Here is a 17,557-nt window from a genome sequence, read left to right on the forward strand (position 1 = left end):
ATTACTTCCAGGCTGGACTACTGTAATTCATTATTATCAGGATGTCCTAAAAACTCCCTGAAAAGCCTTCAGCTGATCCAAAATGCTGCAGCAAGGGTCCTGACAGGGACTAGAAAGAGAGAGCATATTTCTCCTGTTTTGGCTTCCCTTCATTGGCTTCCTGTTAAATCCAGAATTGAATTCAAAATCCTGCTCCTCACATACAAGGTCTTAAATAATCAGGCCCCATCTTATCTTAATGACCTTGTAGTACCATATCACCCTATTAGAGCACTTTGCTCTCGCTCTGCAGGCTTACTTGTTGTTCCTAGAGTATTTAAAAGTAGAATGGGAGGCAGAGCCTTCAGTTTTCAGGCCCCTCTTCTGTGGAACCAGCTTCCAGTTTGGATTCGGGAGACAGACACTATCTCTACTTTCAAGATTAGGCTTAAAACTTTCCTTTTTACTAAAGCATATAGTTAGGGCTGGACCAGGTGACCCTGAATCCTCCCATAGTTATGCTGCAATAGACGTAGGCTGCCGGGGATTCCCATGATGCATTGAGTTTTTCCTTTTCAGTCACTTTTCTCATTCAACATTTATTAATAGATCTCTCTGCTGAATCACACTTGTTATTAATCTCTTCTACAGCATGTCTTTTGTCATGTCATGCAGATGGCCGCGCCCCTCTCCAGGCTTGGTTCTGCTGGAGGTTTCTTCCAGTTAAAAGTTTTTTCTTCCCACTGTCGCCAAAGCTCTGTGAGGAATTACATTAACATTACATTGTTACCATCTGTGTGAGCTTGTTTTTGAGTATATTTGGTTGGATTCCTCCAGATGAGCTAGAGCTCAGTGAAGTGTGTAGAGGAGAGCATCATTCACTCCAGTGTGGCACAGAATGGGGAAATGTTTCCACAGTTCACTGGCCAAATGTTTGGTCCCCATGAATTAATTTTCTGTTAAAAAGTGAACTGTCCGCTTGGTTGTTAATAAAACATTGAAGTTGATGTTTGCTTATCAGCCCAAACAGACCCAGCTTCAATAGAAAATAAATCAAATAAACTAACCAAAGCATTGCTAAACATTGTTAATACTAACCATAACCACCAAGTTAATATTTATTTCTTTATTGAGTAACTATGACTTTCTGCTCTTTTATCGGGGGAGTCAGACCTACTGGATCCACAACTCAGTGTTTTCTGTATTTCATGAATAGAGAAATTTGTTTGTATTTAAGTGAAATTTTGAAAATGTGTTTTTCATTTGTTTTGTCAATTAAGACAAGTTGCTATAATTAGCTGAGGTTGTTGAATGTAGCCATAGTGAGTCTAAGTTTAAAGGCTGAACTGTGAATTTTTATATTGTATTTCAAAACACTGAAATCTCAGATGTCTTATCTGATTAGTTTTGTGTTATTTTCTTTTGTTGTTTTTTCAATGACATATTATTTTTATGCTTTTTTTAAGAGCTTGAACTGACATGTTTAAATGATCGCCTCATTGATTTTAAATTTATTACACTATTGTGTTACTCAGAGTTACAATATGTTGGTTTACAACATGGGCAGATGGGATCCAGTCCGGGCAGCACACAGCTTGTGTTTTTCTGTCTATCTGTTGGTTAACACTAAAGATCCAGAGGTCCAGAGGTCATTTCATGCCAGAACACAATGCAGGCATCAACAGTTGTAAAATATTCAAAAATGAAACAGGAAAGTCTAAGATTAGCATGTTATTAGTGACTGAGTTACTGTTTTTCACTGAATGCATTTTTTGAACTTCTGGCCTAAATGTCAGTCAGTGTTTTCAGCAGCATTAATGACTTTCCTGCCTTTTTGTTTTGTCCTTTCCTTCCTTAGCACTCAGACTCCACTGGTACAGTCTTTGTACACCACAACATTTAAAAATGGGAATACACCGCAGAGTGATCCTGATTGGACAGTAATTTTAGAGTACTTTATAGAAACTGTACTCCATATTTTAACAAAAGTGTGAAAGATTTTAATACATCTTTTTGAGAGTGAAGCGTAATGTCAGTCGATCCATCCTTTAGTCCAGATCGAGTCCATGTTTCAGAGGTTCATTGGACTGACCAACAGACTGACATTAACATCAGAGCCGTGCTGCTAGCGTGGCTAAAAGAAAAGATAAAGATGACCTTTATTAGTCCCACAGGTGAGAGAGAAGAAGAGAAGAAGAGACAGTCATGTAGATATGAACATTAGAGAAACACATCGTGGAGCTGAAATATGATCCTGCTTCCTCATTTGGACTCATTCACCTCAGCTGACACATTCAACAGCAGACAGGTTTTTTTAGCAGTCTGTCTCACTGTGAGAGGATGGTGGTACTTCATCTTTGGCTCTGGAACTAAACTGTCTGTAACAGGTAAGAACAAACATTTATTTTCCTTCAGTTGTTTTATTGTAGAAGTTGAAAATGTGTTTAAAGTCAGTTTCTGCTGCTTCAAGCTTTACATGTTAGTTTTTTCATCATTAGTAGAGAATTCATCTGCAGCCATTGTTACATAAGAAAAGCTCAATAATCTCTGAAAACATGTTTAAATCTCACTGAACAACTAAAGTTATTCTTTATGTCTGCAAATATTAGAGATTTAAAAATTTGATCTTCTCAGTAACTCTGCACCATCTGCTGGTTTTTGAACACAAGATCATATTTGTCACTAAAATAATAATTTTGGTATTAAAACGTACAAAGAAATCTGAGCTTTGGTTATTTTTAAATAGGGAAATTGAGAAATGTGTTACTTCAGAAAGCCTTTTTCTAAAAAATATACTAACATGTGAGTTAAAACTGGTGCTGTTAAAAAATCATACTAAAAAGAATTCATGTAGATGACGTTTATTTAGCAAGTAATGATTTAATAGCAATATTTATGTGTGTTTAAGAGGAAAATAAATACTTCTTCATGGTTAAATTAATGTATTATTCAAGATTTTTTAAATATAAAATAAATGAATGAAATTACAATTAACAGAAATGTAAAAAAAAATAACTTTAAATATAATAATGCCAACTAAAGTGTTTCTATCCTTATCAATAGTTTAAGTTTATTTTCATCATATTTAAAATGATTAAATAAATTTAGGACAAATATGAAGTAAATATCAGATCTCAATAACAGTGTCACAGCGAACATTTCAATAATTAATGAATATTATCAAGTCTGTTATATCAAGTGATATTTGCTTCATACTTTAGAAATTTGAAAAAAAAAAGATTATAAACATGTTTAATTTCATACATAAAAAGGAAGAAAATATTTCTGACAATAAAATGTTGAGATACTATTTCTGTGTTAATTTTATTAAATTTAAGTCTGTCATTTTGAACATTTCTCAGTGTTCACATCTCAACGCTGTGAACACAGAAATTTTAACTGAAGTTTTAAATAACTAAAAGAAGCATTACGTTAAGGTTCGTTGTTATTATTAATACACTAACCATAAAAGTCATAAATGGACAGAGTTTGTTCAAGCTGGCAGTGGACAAAAGAGGGAACATCACTAACAGACTGTGAGTCCATCACAGGACAAACACAAACAGAGAACCAGTGATACTCACAGTCACACCTACAGACAATTCAGAATCACCAGTTAACTAAACAAACTTGTCTTTGGATTGTAGATAGTGTAGGAATGTTTAGCTTATTTTAGAGTTTAGACATGTGTTAAGATAGAATGTAGAATTATGGTAGAGACACTGACACTGCCCTGGATATAAATAAAGGCCTGACTGTGTCATGAACTTAGGAGTAGATCTTAGGAGACCCTCCCCAGTTGAACTGTGAAAGTAAGACAAAGAGGAGTTAATGCTGAGTGGAAATTCCCCAGAGGATACCTGTGTGGGGGTCTCAACATTTGTAACTTGATAACTGTGGTCTGGAAGGGAGATGGTATTTATGGCCCCTAGGAAGAGACACACCCCCACAGTGTTTTAACTGTTACTGACACATCCACATGCACACTCACTCACGTGCACTCACATAGACACAGACACAGAGTTTGCAGCACACATGGGGGATTTATGATGGGGTCGCTCCTATAAAGCTGGGTGGAACTAACAAAGGGGTGAAGATTGTTTCAGAGGGACACCGGCCTCGTCTTCCCTTCTAGAAGTGCATGCTTAAATGAAGATGAATAAAGATGAATAAAGATTTTGTAAAAATGACTACTGGGTCCAGTGCATCTCTGAAGGCCCGAGGAATAATAAAGAACCGGGGTAAAACTGATTTCGCAACAGTTTTGGTGCCGAAACCCGGGATTCGCTCGAGGCCCAGAGAGGAATTGGCAGAGCTGAGATCGTGAAACGAGGCGAACAGAGAGCTAGCTCACATGATTAAAAGGTAAGCACGACCTGTTTATTTTCGAACCGTGCATATTGTTTAAAGCCTAAATTATCTGTTCGCTAAGTTGAGCGTATCTCAGTGTAAATTCACTCAGTAGCATAAAGGGGCGGCTAGGTCCGTCCCGGCACGACTAAAGCAAGAGACTTTTGCTAAGAACTCAGGTTGATGTTTAGCGTGCCGCCCAGTGCGACTAAAGCAAGAGACTTTTGTTAAGAACTTCAGGTTGATGTTTAGCGCCCCGTAAGAAAATCTCAGTGCGTTAAAGCAGGAGACGTTTGTTACGGATTAGTAGAATCGGTGTTTCATCCGTATTAGTTATTAGGAAAAAGTGGCGGTGTGTGATCCGTCCTCCGTGCGTTAAAGCAGGAAACGTGTGTTACTATTAGTTAGAAAGCGGGGCTGAAAGGCCTCGTCGCCAGCTTAGGGCTGTGTGTGTTCCGGGCTTGGTAGCTCCACCTATTCTCGGACACGGGGATAGGACCTGTGGGACAGGAGATTCCAGGGTGGTTACCTAGGGGACCGGGGACGCCTTAAATAACTAAAGCTAGGTGTTGGATCCTAGTCGCGGTTGATAACCTGACTGCAGTGTGTGTAGACTGCGTAGTGTGTGTCAAAGCGCCGTTAGAGTCGGCGTCTCGTTTGAAGTACGGGAGTCAATTAAAGTAACAAAAAGAATTTGCGTCTAAAAGTGTGTGTTTGGGGAAAAGTGTGAGTGTGTGTAGGAACTAAGAGATTTGAGTATAAGATTGTGTTTTTTGTGCTGTATGTGGACGGGAGGCCGTGCCACTGAATGTTGTGTATTCTGAGTTTATTGGGGATTGAATTTGACTGTGTTTTGAGACAAAAGAGAAATCGCGGTTAAAGGCTGCGATCTGAAGATCGTGAGTTTATAATTTTGTTTTTGTTGAGTTCTAAAAAGCGGACCATATCCACTCTTTGTGCTGATCAAGGCGTTGTCCTGTATCAGCAGAGAAGGTGTCTCGCAGAAAGTTTGAATGGGACTGCGAGTAGCATGAGGTGTGTGTGAGCCAGCCTCGAGGGGCGGGTTCACAGGTGGAACAAAGGAGGAGTAAAATATGTGTGTGTGAGAGAGAGAAAAAAGGTGGGGGCGAGTGACCAGCCTGTGAGTGTGTGTGTGAATTCCTTGATGACAAAAGAGGGAGACAAAGTAGATTAGTTGATTGTCTGTGAAATAATGATAGTTAAAAATAAAGGTGATCAAATAGGAGAAAGTGAACTAAAATAAATAAATAAAACTAAATAGTGGATTAGGGTTAAGGTAATAATAAATAAATTGATAAAATTAATAGTGACATTTAAAGGTGACTAAGTACTCAAGGATGAATGGAGAATTTGTTTGCTGACTGTATGAGAGCTGTTGGGGTGAAAGGAAAATGAGGTTGGAGGAGTGAGTTTACAGGTGAATGTGTGCGTGTGAAACAATGGGGTAAAAAAAAGAGAAAAAAGAGAAAGAAAATAATGAAAACAAAGAAAAATAAAAAGTGTGGAAGTGTGAGTGGGAAATTGTCTCCAATTGGGTGAAGCAGTGACACTACAGGTCATCTTCTTCCCCTGCTGGACACAAAAGAAAACATAATTTGGAGTATTGTGGGTGAAAATAATTAACAGTAACATCAAGAAGTTTTTTGTGTTTGCGGTTAAGAACAAATAAAATTTCATTGGTGGGGTTTAAAGTCAATAGAGTTCAAAACAAAATAAGAGGAGATGTGTTGCTTTAGGAGTGATGAACACACATACAGTCACAGTGAATAATGAAAGTCTCTCAGTCTGTCGATTACAGGTGGGGAACGGACCTGGATCAGTTCTCCATGGGCAGCAGTCGGAGGAAAATTATAGGTTAAGATCATTAGAAATAAAAAATAGAAACACCCAGCCAGAATTTTTTGGCTGAATTGTTTTGCAGCTTCTCGTCCACATCCTGAACAACCAAGCTCCAAGGAAGCTAATCTCTCCCTGAAGACACAGAGTGCAGTTCCAGAAGCACAAGCATGAACATTAACAGTGGACAGCAGTCCAAGAGACAATACCAGAGACCTGAGCAGAGAGGTCCAGCAGCACTATGGGCAAACGGCATCAGAAAGAGAAGATCCATCATCTTGATTGGATGAATGGAGATGCGTTTCCAGCAAGCTGCAACCTCACTGTGTGTGAAGGACCTTTGAGAAGACTGTCTGAGTTTGATATTTGCCATGTTTGGAGCAAGATGGCAATGAAAGAGACAGTGGGACAAAGAGATACACGGGACGAAGCTGAAGAAGACTGACTGCCATTGGACTGCAAAGTGGGAGAGAAGACCGGAGAGAGAGGACCAGAGTGAAAGAAGAGGAATGCTGTTTTAGTGTGGGGACTCAAATTGGGTTAAGGAATCTGGGGAGACAAACGACTGCCTTGAAGTGGAGGATTGACAAAGTGTCCAGACCACAACAAAAGGGGGAGGAAGACAAGCACTGAGGTATGCAAGAGTACTGTTAGAGAAAATGGAAAGGTGACACCACACATGCACATGATATGCACTACAGAGAATATGAAATCATAAAGAGAGTGTTACACATCAAAAGAGGGTATTTGTAGAAGGGGTTAATAACACACAGCGTGATTGCCGATGGCAACCTGCAAGCATTTGGGGTTTAGCTGTGCCTGACTATGACAGAGATTTTCATTTAGATGTTTCTGAAACAAAATTTGAGGTGAACGGAGTTTTGTTTCAGAAAAAAGGGGGAAGGTACATAAATGGACACACAGAAATAGAAAATGTATTAACCCGACTAAAACACACACACACACGCAATGAAGCTCATTAGGATCAAACACAATTTTAAGTAGGAAATACTGTTACCATCATCCTGTCTGGTTTATTGAGTGGGTTGAGAAGTGATACATAGACAACTGAATTAGTATTATTTTGGGGAACATGATAACAGGGGTGAACAGAATCGTGCAGCCAGAGTTTAAATGAATAAAATTAGCAGATTTTTTGTTTTTTGTTTTGTTTTTGCTTTTGTTTCTGATGTATGGGGAAGGTTTTAACATGGCACCAAGTTTTAGATTTGGTGTGTTTTCACTCATAAGAAAAGAATATTCTGGGACAAGTCCTAAGACCGGGCTTCTGTATTTTTATTTACTTTTGTTTTTCATTTTTGTTTTGAACAAGTGCACTGATTTCTGTTTGTGAATTTCTTTTCTTTAAGCAGATCTGCACGTCGGGAATTAAAAGCACTATACGACACGTCGAGAAACCTGTTGCAAGTGAGTTTCTCCAAAATTACAATGGGCTCTGGAGAAAGCTGCTTATTTGGGACAATTAGAAAATGAGAGTCCCTGCCCAAAAAGGATTCAGCGAGGTAATCCAGTCTAAATTCTTCTTTTTCTTTTTTGAAATGACATCATTTTGCTGTGGGTGGAAATGAATATGCGACATAGTTTCCACTATCAGCAAAGAAGCACGGAATGAATGAATGAATGAAAGAGAAAAAACTGACTGGTAAAAGCTGACAAAGCTGACAAGACTTGACCACGACTCAAGGTTAACCTCCACCTAGACAGGACAAAAGGGTGGATGAATTTATGTGTTTCTTTTACAGGAGCAGGAAGATGACAGCAGCATCCTAGGTTCCGTGACGATTTAACCTTTTAAATGCCATTTTCTGTGTTTGTCAATCTATCAGGGGTGTGTTATTCATGGGCTTGTGTGCAGCGTTAACATTTACATTTCTTGTCTACAGCAGAGAGTTAATCATGTGTTTGATTATGTGAGTTACAGCAGGACACACTAATGGTTAATGTTCTTTCTACTACAGGATTACTGGGTTTATGAGTGAAGGGAACTGTGTTTACAGGCTATATGTTGATTATGCTATTACACTGTGTTCTTGGGAAAATGTTGACTATTATAGGGGAGAAGTGAAAATAGTGTGAGAAACATCCTGTGTTGAAACCGGTGTCATTCTTTTTACAGCAGGCTTAACTTTATGACCTTTTTACAGCACCTCTGGAACCTGTCGACCTGTGTCTGACCACCAGGATTGTCCATCTGTGTTGTTAATGTTTGTTTTTCTAAGAGTGCATGTAGAGGATTCAGCAGAAAACAGACAAGTGACATGAGAAAACAAATAAAGAGATGCAGTGTTTATGGAATAGTTGAATATGGGCTCATTAGCTGGCCACTACTGAGCTCATAGTAAGTGGAGTGACATTGCTTAAGGAAAGTCACCGATTAAATTGTGGAACAAATTGGGATGATTCATGATTTGGGACAAATTATGGCAATAATAGTGATTTAATGATTTGAGAAAACCTGCACATGATGCTTGTCTTTTATGCTGAATACTTTATTATTCTTATGATCTATAGTCGGTTGAAAATGTGAAGTTTGATTTAACAGACGTTGTCTTCCAGGATACAGGCTCCAGGTGGAGCTGGGAGTTAGACAAGCTAAACATTTAATTGCTGACTGATGTTTTTACACAGGGGTACAGGTTGGAGTATAGCTGCTCCAAGTGGGAAACCCTGGAGACTGTGCAACATTCTATGTCTCATTGGGAAGTTGACACATGGTGAAAGCCATGTGGGGAGAGGAGTGTTATTTTTAAATCTGTAGATGTCGTGAGGTGCCATGATGAGAAGGAGTGACTGAGGAGATCGTCTACAAGATGGGAGCTGAGGCCAGGAGAGAGTCTTCAGGAGGATTAGAGATCACCTTCAGCACAGCAGACATCGCGCAGGAGATCGTCATGAGGAGACTCTGCACAGCAAGATCTTAAATAAAATGAAAGAGTGTCGACGTTGAGGAAGACAGCTAAGGTGTACGACGTGCTCTGCCTTAAAATCTTCAGCAGCGTTGGAACGTGAGAATCTGAGAGAGCGTGCCAAGCTCCAAGAGTGACAGCGCAGAGGAAGTCCAGCGATGGAATTGTGATTCTGTGAACAGCACAAATGATTTGATGCTCTGTAGAGAAGCCTTCTGTGTGGGAGAGATGTAAACAGACAAGTCTTTCATCTACATTTATATCATGTCAACTTCTCTAGGCTGGTTAAGGGGAATTTGAGAGAAACAGTAGTGTTAGGTGTGATAACTGTTGTTATTGTAACTGTGATTTTTCTTATAAGTGAATTGCCCAGAGACAGACCCGAATCCACTCCGGCGACTCCACCATCACAGGCCATGGCGAAGAGAACCAAACGTAGTGAAACAGGTAAATCAGATGAGTGTTTTGATTATTATGGCGGTGTAGAGTTGGACCACGTTAAAGGGTCCACAGCTTCGTATATATTTGATCTTTGTGCTGTCATTAAATGTAGAGGCTTAAACAGTTCATGGCGGGGATATGATGTCTGGGTAGGTTACAATCCAATGGTAGATATAGAGTGTAATAATCAGAAGCTTGGCTACCCCTATCACACTTATTGGAAGGGCCCGTGTGAGTACTGGTCTACCATAGTGGAGTATTCTGGCACGTGGCGCCCGTACAAGGACACCGCGTGGCAGAAGCGTGGGTTTCAGCGGGACTTCTCAGCTGGGCAGAACCCGTTGACCCTCTCACTGAATCGTTGGCATGACACTGTGTGGCCCGCCCGATCTGTGGTGTATTTATTCATAGGAGTAGACGTCTCAGGGAAGGACCCATACAGTCTGGTTAAATTAATTTTAGAGATTTTGCACCTGATGTGGCTGAAATATTTAACACCTCCCCCACCATTGTCACTTTCAGAATCGGGCCCACAAATACTTGAGGTAGATTAGACAAGACTCAAACCTAAACAGCTCATTTCAATGGCCACTGGCTACCGTGAGAGCAATTTATGGCTAGATTGGCTCATCCAAAATGCTAGAGAACAGAATGTTTAAGATTGTGTGGCGTGCGCAGCTGCCCGCCCACATCTTTTCACAGAACCAGCTCCTTTATATCCCGAAGACCAGTGGGGATTTGAGTGCATGCTCAGACTCACCAGAGAAGCGGCTTCTGAAGGTAATTGTACTGTGTTAGCAAGTTTGTTTCCACCAATAGGTAATGATACTGTGCTTGGTCTTTTCACACTGAGAAGAGCCAACTACACGTGTTTCGACTCTACTGTGTTTTTCCCTGACAGACATGAGCATGAGGCCGGGGAGATTGATGCCGATTGGTGGACTGTGACGTACCTGGCCAGAGGAAAGGGATCAAAAGACACCGGCACCGAAATAGGCCTGTGGGCACGTGCTGGTTTGTAGTATTATTATGGTGGGTATAGATTGTATGTTAGAATTCCTAGTGGGACTTCTGGTCTCTGTGCCATGGTACGTATAGGTGCACCTCTCGTTTTAGTAGGAGAAAAGGGGGTGCGGCTGGCTAAGCCCGGCACCGCTCAACTGACAGCCACATGCAGACGTCATGTGTTGGCCAAACAGTCACCAGGATCATTTGACCTTACAATAGGATCACCAACATACAGAGATGCTATTGGGGTTCCTAGGGGTGTGCCTAAATGAATTTAAGGTAGCCGACCAAATTGCTGGAGGATTTGAAATTGTCCAATGATTTCTGCATTCTTTCCAGTAACTCCAAATAAGAAGGTGGATCGTATTAATTATGTGCATTATAATGTCCTGAGACTGGCGAACTTTACCAGGGACGCAGTTGAAGGACTTGCTGAATAGTTGGGTCCAACATCTTTAATGGCAGTACAAATTTAAAATAATGTACTTTTATTTTAAATAACACAGCTCCAGGCAGCTCTGTGAGCTGAACTCTGGAAGGCCTAAGGACGTTGTCCACCACAATGTATGAGCATTCGGGAGTGGATAACCTGCTGGAAGTGTGGAGGATATCTGTCTTTGGGCAATGGAAAGGTTTCCTTATGTCAATTATGGTTTCTTTGTCTGTTTTTATTGCAATATTAGTGACATGTGGGTGTTGTTGTGTGCCTTGTATCAGAGCTTTGTTCGTAAGACTCATCAATCGTGCTGTGGGAGAATCTGATACAAAGTCCAACATCAGGAGACCACTTTTGGGAAATGGGGAGTCACAATATGAAAACATTATGGTGAAAGATTTAGTGTAGTTTTATCTGCCATAGGGCAGATAAAAAGGGGGATTTGTAGGAATGTTTAGCTTATTTTAGAGTTTAGACATGTAGGAATGTTTAGTTTGTTTTAGAGTTTAGAAATGTGTTAAGATAGAATGTAGAATTATGGTAGAGACACTGACACTGCCCTGGATATAAATAAAGGCCTGACTGTGTCATGAACTTAGGAGTAGATCTTAGGAGACCCTCCCCAGTTGAACTGTGAAAGTAAGACAAAGAGGAGTTAATGCTGAGTGGAAATTCCCCAGATGATACCAGTGTGGGGGTCTCAACATGTAACTTGATAACTGTGGTCTGGAGGGGAGATGGTTTTTATGGCCCCTAGGAAGAAACACACACCCACAGTGTTTTAACTGTTACACTCACACATCCACATGCACACTCACTCACGTGCACTCACATACCAGGTATGCACACACAGTCACTCACGAGCACTCACATAGACACGCGGGTACGCGCACACACAGGCACTCACGTGCTGGTGCATACACACACAGATATACAGAGTTTCCAGCACACCATGGGGGATTTATGATTGGGTCGCTCCTATAAAGCTGGCTGTGACTAACAAAGGGGTGAAGATTGTTTCAGAGGGACACCGGCCTCGTCTTCCCTTCTAGAAGTGTATGCTTAAATGAAGATGAATAAAGATGAATAAAGATTTTGTAAAAATGACTACTGGGTCCGGTGCCATCTCTGAAGGCCCGAGGAATAATAAAGAACCGGGGTAAAACTGATTTCCCAACATCGTGTTTTCACCTTTTTGGAATAAAGCTCACTTGCATCTCAGCCTGTGCCTGCATTTTGGGTCCTTCTTTTACAACCCCACAGTTTGCACATGCACTTTCAAAGCAATAATAAGTATGTGTTGAACATACCTAGTTTGTTTTCCTGCATTTACCCGAGTCTAGAATTTCATGGCTTTTGAGTGGCCATTGAGGTCTTATAGGGGCTGTACACAGAAAGTCAGGTTGTTGTTTTAGTGTGTGGAGAGTACAGGTTTTGCCAAGAAAGTTATCGTCTCCATCTTGCTGTTTCTAATAGTTCAGAGAAATTCAGAATCACATAACGAACCCTCATGTTACATTAATCTAATAAGCTTTGAATATATTACCAATGGTTAGTAAAAGAACACAGACTCATTGCTGTCAGATTGATTTCAATAGTTTTGAGGTTTTTAAGGAGAACATCCCACAGATGACCCACAAGGCCATGTTGATCACGTGCTGTGTGGAAAGTGTCAGATTCCTGAAATACTAATTCACAAAGTGGGAAATGTGCTCCTTACCCTGGTTGGACATCCACAGATAAAGGTGTGTGTTATGCATTGCTCTCTTTGTTATCCTAACACCAGTGTTGGGGAGTAACGGAATACATGTACCGCCGTTACGTATTTAGAATACAAAATATGAGTAACTGTATTCCGTTACAGTTACCGTTTAAAAAGGTGGTATTCAGAATACAGTTACTTTGGTGAAATAAATGGATTACACGGGGGTACTTTCCTGTTTCATATTGTCGCGGGTCAGGACTGTTTGGGTTTGTTTGACAGCTACGTAATGTTGTTCCAGGCGGCAGCGTTACGGTTGCCATGGTTACAGGGTGACGCTCTCTCTCTGCGTGTTTCCTGGGTGAGAGAGCGCTTTTTTGTTGTTGTTGTTGTTGTGCTAAGCTAATAGACAGAATGCTACAGGCATGGCCCTAAAGAATGTAGCATCATGGGCAGTGTAGTCCGTGCTGCAGCGAGAATGGACTACCATACACGTTATGTGTCTGTGAGCGAGGGAGGGAGAGAAAGGAAAAGTCCGAGCTGTCACGGAGCAAAAACGGGAGTTGGAAGCATGTAAATATAATAATAACCACTGCAGCCAAGAAGAGTGCCTGACGAGCCCAGCTGTAAGTAAGCTATTAAGACTCAACTGTACACTGTGTTCGTGTTTTCCTCCGGAAAAAATAAGTTCCGTTGGAGCAGCCTTTCAACGCCTCTCTCTGTCTCTCGCAAACAAAGTTGACCCAGACAACAAAGTAAAGCTAGTTTTCGGCTACCAGCCCAACACGGAACCCACCGTATTAGCCCGAGGTCCCTTTACTACGGTTCGGAGCCGCGGACCTTCAGTAACAGTAATAAATCACAGCAATAGTACATTCACGTAGTTGTAAACAGCATGATAATATATTAAGTAATCCAAAGTATTCAGAATACGTTACTCTCATTGAGTAACGTAACGGAATACGTTACAGAATACATTTTGGGGCATGTATTCAGTATTCTGTAGTGGAATACATTTTAAAAGTAACCTTCCCAACACTGCCTGACACCAACAACATTTGGTTTTTGTGATCATTTAATATCTTGTAAAGTGTTTCAGTTACACTGAAAAAAGCTGATAATTATAGTTGTTACACTATGAAATGAATGCAATGGCCCAGTGAAAGACAGCTGTGGAAACATGAAAAGAACACTTGGTGATCTGGATACTAAGGACATTTTACACTCGTTTGCTGCGTTCAGTTCTGTGTCTGTGAAAGAAATCACTGGCCACTGAGCTGCATTTGCAGCAATGATTTAGCTTCTGTTAGAAGATTATTGAACATGTATGTGATCAGCTCTATGAAATGTATCCCTTAATTCATCATTAAGCACATGTCTATATGACTTTTCACCTAGTAACTTGTGTGATGAACTTATGCAGATACTAACCGCATCCTGTCGTTCTGAACATAGATGTAGAGAAGACCAAGCTCAGCTCTTTTACAAGAACATGCAAATGTAGAGAAGGGGAAAAACCCGCTGCTCTGAATGACGTTGTTACCTTTGTACACACACACACACACACACACACACACAGGAACATCTTGTATAAATAAAGGACGCGGACAGTCAATAGATGCAGATCCTGCGTCTAAAGGGCTGCCCTCGCGAGTAAAAGAAGAACTGCAGTGTTTGTGTGTTTTCTAACTCAGACGTCTCAGCTGAAGAACGGCAGGGTGATTTAAAGAAATCCCCTGTCATTTAAATTGGTCCTTCGAGCCTAGCGATGGGAACATCAGACGCGTTTCTGTGACCCCAATAAGGTCTGACTTCTGCATCCTGACGTCGTGGGTAAACCAGCACCGAAGTCTGTCGACAGCCCTCTCCAGGTAGAGGTGAGAGTCCTGGAACGTTGAATTCGGGTCCAGGCCGGTGGTTTAGTACTGGTCCACGACGTTGGGATCCAGATGACCTGAACAACCAGCAAAAGACGACTGAGGGTGAGAAAACACTTTTTTGGTTTTAAACCGCCGGAAGGGTTTAGAAGAATGCGCAAAATAGGTTAGAAGTAGCCGGAATTACTTCAGGAAATGCGCAAAGGTTGGAAGTAGCCGGAATTACTTCGGGATACGCGTAAAATAGGTTGGAAGTAGCCGGAATTACTTCGAAAAAACACATGAAATAGGTTGAGTTCGCCGGAAGGAACTAAATTTAGGCTGGTTTTAGAGGTAGCCGGAATTACCTCGTAATAAATTATATTTAGACTGGTTTCAGAAGTAGCCGGAATTACTTCGTGACAAATTAGCGCGCAAATGTCTATCTGTGTGTATGTATATGTGTTTTATGTATATGTGTTTTATGTATATGTGTTTTGAAAGTAAGTTGATTTTACAGCACAATAAGCTGCTGAACTACTTCCATTGTTTCTTGTTGTTTTCTTTGTGTATCCTGCAAAAGCTTAAGTACTGGTGATAAAGAGGAAAGGTAGAAGGGCGTGTCAGCAACCACCCCCAAGTTTAGTACCAGAGAAAGCTTTGCAGTTCTGTGATAATGGGGAATCAGCCCACAAAACTCACTGCTGACGAGCAGTGGCTAGAAAAGACATGTCCAGGCGCCGGACGAATCAGTGTTTGTAGATGAAGAATTCCTAAGAAAACAAAACGTCCCACTATACATTCACCGATATCAGGAAGAACATAATAATCCCTCATCAAGTAAAAGATTAGAGATCAAAGTAGAAGTTTAAAAAGGGCTGGATACAGACCCAACTGAATATATATATATAAATACAAGAGAAATGAAGTGGAATAAACAAAAGGTTAAATTAAATTAGAGCTTATCTCTACTATATTCAAACTAATAATAGGAAGCATAGCAACCTGTAAATTGGTATTACCAAATGAAACAAAATTGGGTAGACAACCATACCCAGAATGAATAGAATGAATGAAAGCAGATAATTCACACGAAACCATTTTAAATAAAATAGAGAAATGCATAACGTATATTAAGGCTGTGTCATTGTTCAGCCAAAGAAAGAGTGTGAAAATGCAAATGTCTCCAGCTTGGGAAGGTGTGAAACTGCAGGTCACACAGGCCCAAGATGGATACATAATAAAATATAAAATAATAATCTATTGTATATTAGTAGTATATTGTAATATACTAATAAAATATTGATGTTATGAGAGAACAAAACAGTAATAACATTAATTATGACATAATATTAAATAATAAGAGGCACCTCAGTCAGTTATGATGTGAGGTGGATAATTGTTAAAAGTAGTCTGATTCAAGCTTAAGGTTTGCTCAAACTCAGTACAATGATATATGAGATGTAGAAAATAAGGAAAATACCTAATCTAATCAAGTGCATAGAGACACTTGACCTGTTAGTAAACCTGTCATCCTGGATAAGACTTTGTTGAGATGAAGAGCAAACCTATACTAACAAATAATAAGCCAAACCCTGAATACAACAGCTAAAGCTACAGGTTTGAGAAGCTGTCAGGACTGAGAGTGATTGTAAATAAAAGACGTCTGTGTAATATAAAATAATAGATCTTTGTGTGAAAGGACTGCCTGTTGATTTTTATTTTTAGATGGTGTGTGTTTATGCAAATGAGGCAGCTGCTGCGGAGCGCATGAGATGATTGTTGCTTTCGGTTTCGTGTTATCTAGCTTGATAACTATTGTTTGTAGATGTTCTTAAATGCCTGTGACTGAGATGCTGGTTTTGCTCATTAGAATTGTATAAATACAGTTTGAATATATTAGTGTGGATGTATAGTAATTGACTGAATTTTGATAGATGTATATATCTTGAGCCATAAATGCTGGTGTGTTTTATTTTTTCAGTTATGCGTGTGTGGTGAGAAGCTGTGAGGATGATGAGAGGTTTCAGTTTTTTTTCTTTTCTTTTTTGACTTGCTCTTTCTGGTTATGGAAGGCATGTCCAAAATACTCGTATGAAAGTGTATTTGGTGTGATTTTAACTGTGTGAATGCTGTCAGTATTTGATTTGAGTGACTCTGCGTGATTTGTCTGAGTTAGTGAGAAGGTGGAAGTTTGAGAGAAAAGGCAGTGTGTGTGAGACGATTTATGGCGTCTGAAAGAGGTTAGAACATTTAAAAGTGTGTGAGTGAAATGAAGGTGTATTGTTTTTAGATCAAGATTTAGTAGAATTACTGATTGTTTGTAGACTGTGAAATTCAAACGGGGACAGAGTCTGCCTGTTGCCTGCAGAAACAGGAAGTATGTGTGTGTGTGTCTGGGACAGGAACTTTGCATGCCCATAAAAGGGGAAACTCACTGTGACGCACCCAGAGAAGAGAGACAGACGAGTTAAACTCAAGGGAGATGAAGTAAAAGGGAGATTTTAAGAAAAAGAAAGGAAAAGAATATTAATTCTATGCTTTAGTGTGCCAATACAGGTGGACTTCTCTCAACATTGAACTTTGAGAAACCGGCAAGAAGGAATAGAGGAACAATTGGGAAAAACAGGCCACTTTTTGGCTGAAATTTTATAGCTTCACCTGTCACTTTGTCCTTGACCCTGAGAAGAAGTTCAAAGGACAAGTCAATCTCCTGATGAAGACCGACAGAACATCGTGGACTCGAATACAGCAGGCAAACGACAGTGCCCCTGATCCATTAACACTGATGACGACTGACGACCAGCAGAAGCACGTAAGAAAAGCAAAGCTATAACATGTACTGTGAAATACAGGCTGGGCAGTCGAACAGTGGGATAAAGAACTGTGGAAAAGCACTGGACATTGAGTGTCATATTTGCCATGCTTGAAGTAATCTTGGAAGAGAAGACTGAAAAGCCAGACGGGAACTTAACTTCGAAGAAGAACACTGAAAGATCAA

General features: G+C 40.2%; 2 protein-coding genes and 1 long non-coding RNA gene across 4 annotated transcripts in view; 2 read left to right on the top strand and 1 right to left on the bottom strand.

The window, feature by feature from the left end:
- The window catches only part of LOC100704393 (zinc finger protein OZF), an 883,579-nt gene that overhangs the window by 489,932 nt on the left and 376,090 nt on the right, over positions 1–17,557 (bottom strand). The gene's annotated exons all lie outside the window — the stretch shown is intronic.
- The window catches only part of LOC100708670 (immunoglobulin lambda-1 light chain), a 47,401-nt gene that overhangs the window by 26,093 nt on the left and 3,751 nt on the right, over positions 1–17,557 (top strand). The window contains exon 2 of the mRNA XM_019347540.2: positions 2,226–2,366. Coding sequence (XP_019203085.1) covers positions 2,228–2,366 — 139 coding nt within the window. The 5' untranslated portion in view covers positions 2,226–2,227. The remainder of the gene's footprint in view (positions 1–2,225; positions 2,367–17,557) is intronic.
- LOC112842827 (uncharacterized) lies at positions 9,993–11,333 on the top strand. Its single transcript, XR_003214843.1, has 2 exons — positions 9,993–10,334; positions 10,456–11,333. It is a non-coding gene; the product is annotated as an uncharacterized LOC112842827 (long non-coding RNA).

Source organism: Oreochromis niloticus, linkage group LG18 (genome assembly GCF_001858045.2).
Source record: "Oreochromis niloticus isolate F11D_XX linkage group LG18, O_niloticus_UMD_NMBU, whole genome shotgun sequence".
In the NCBI taxonomy this organism is placed as follows: domain Eukaryota; kingdom Metazoa; phylum Chordata; class Actinopteri; order Cichliformes; family Cichlidae; genus Oreochromis; species Oreochromis niloticus.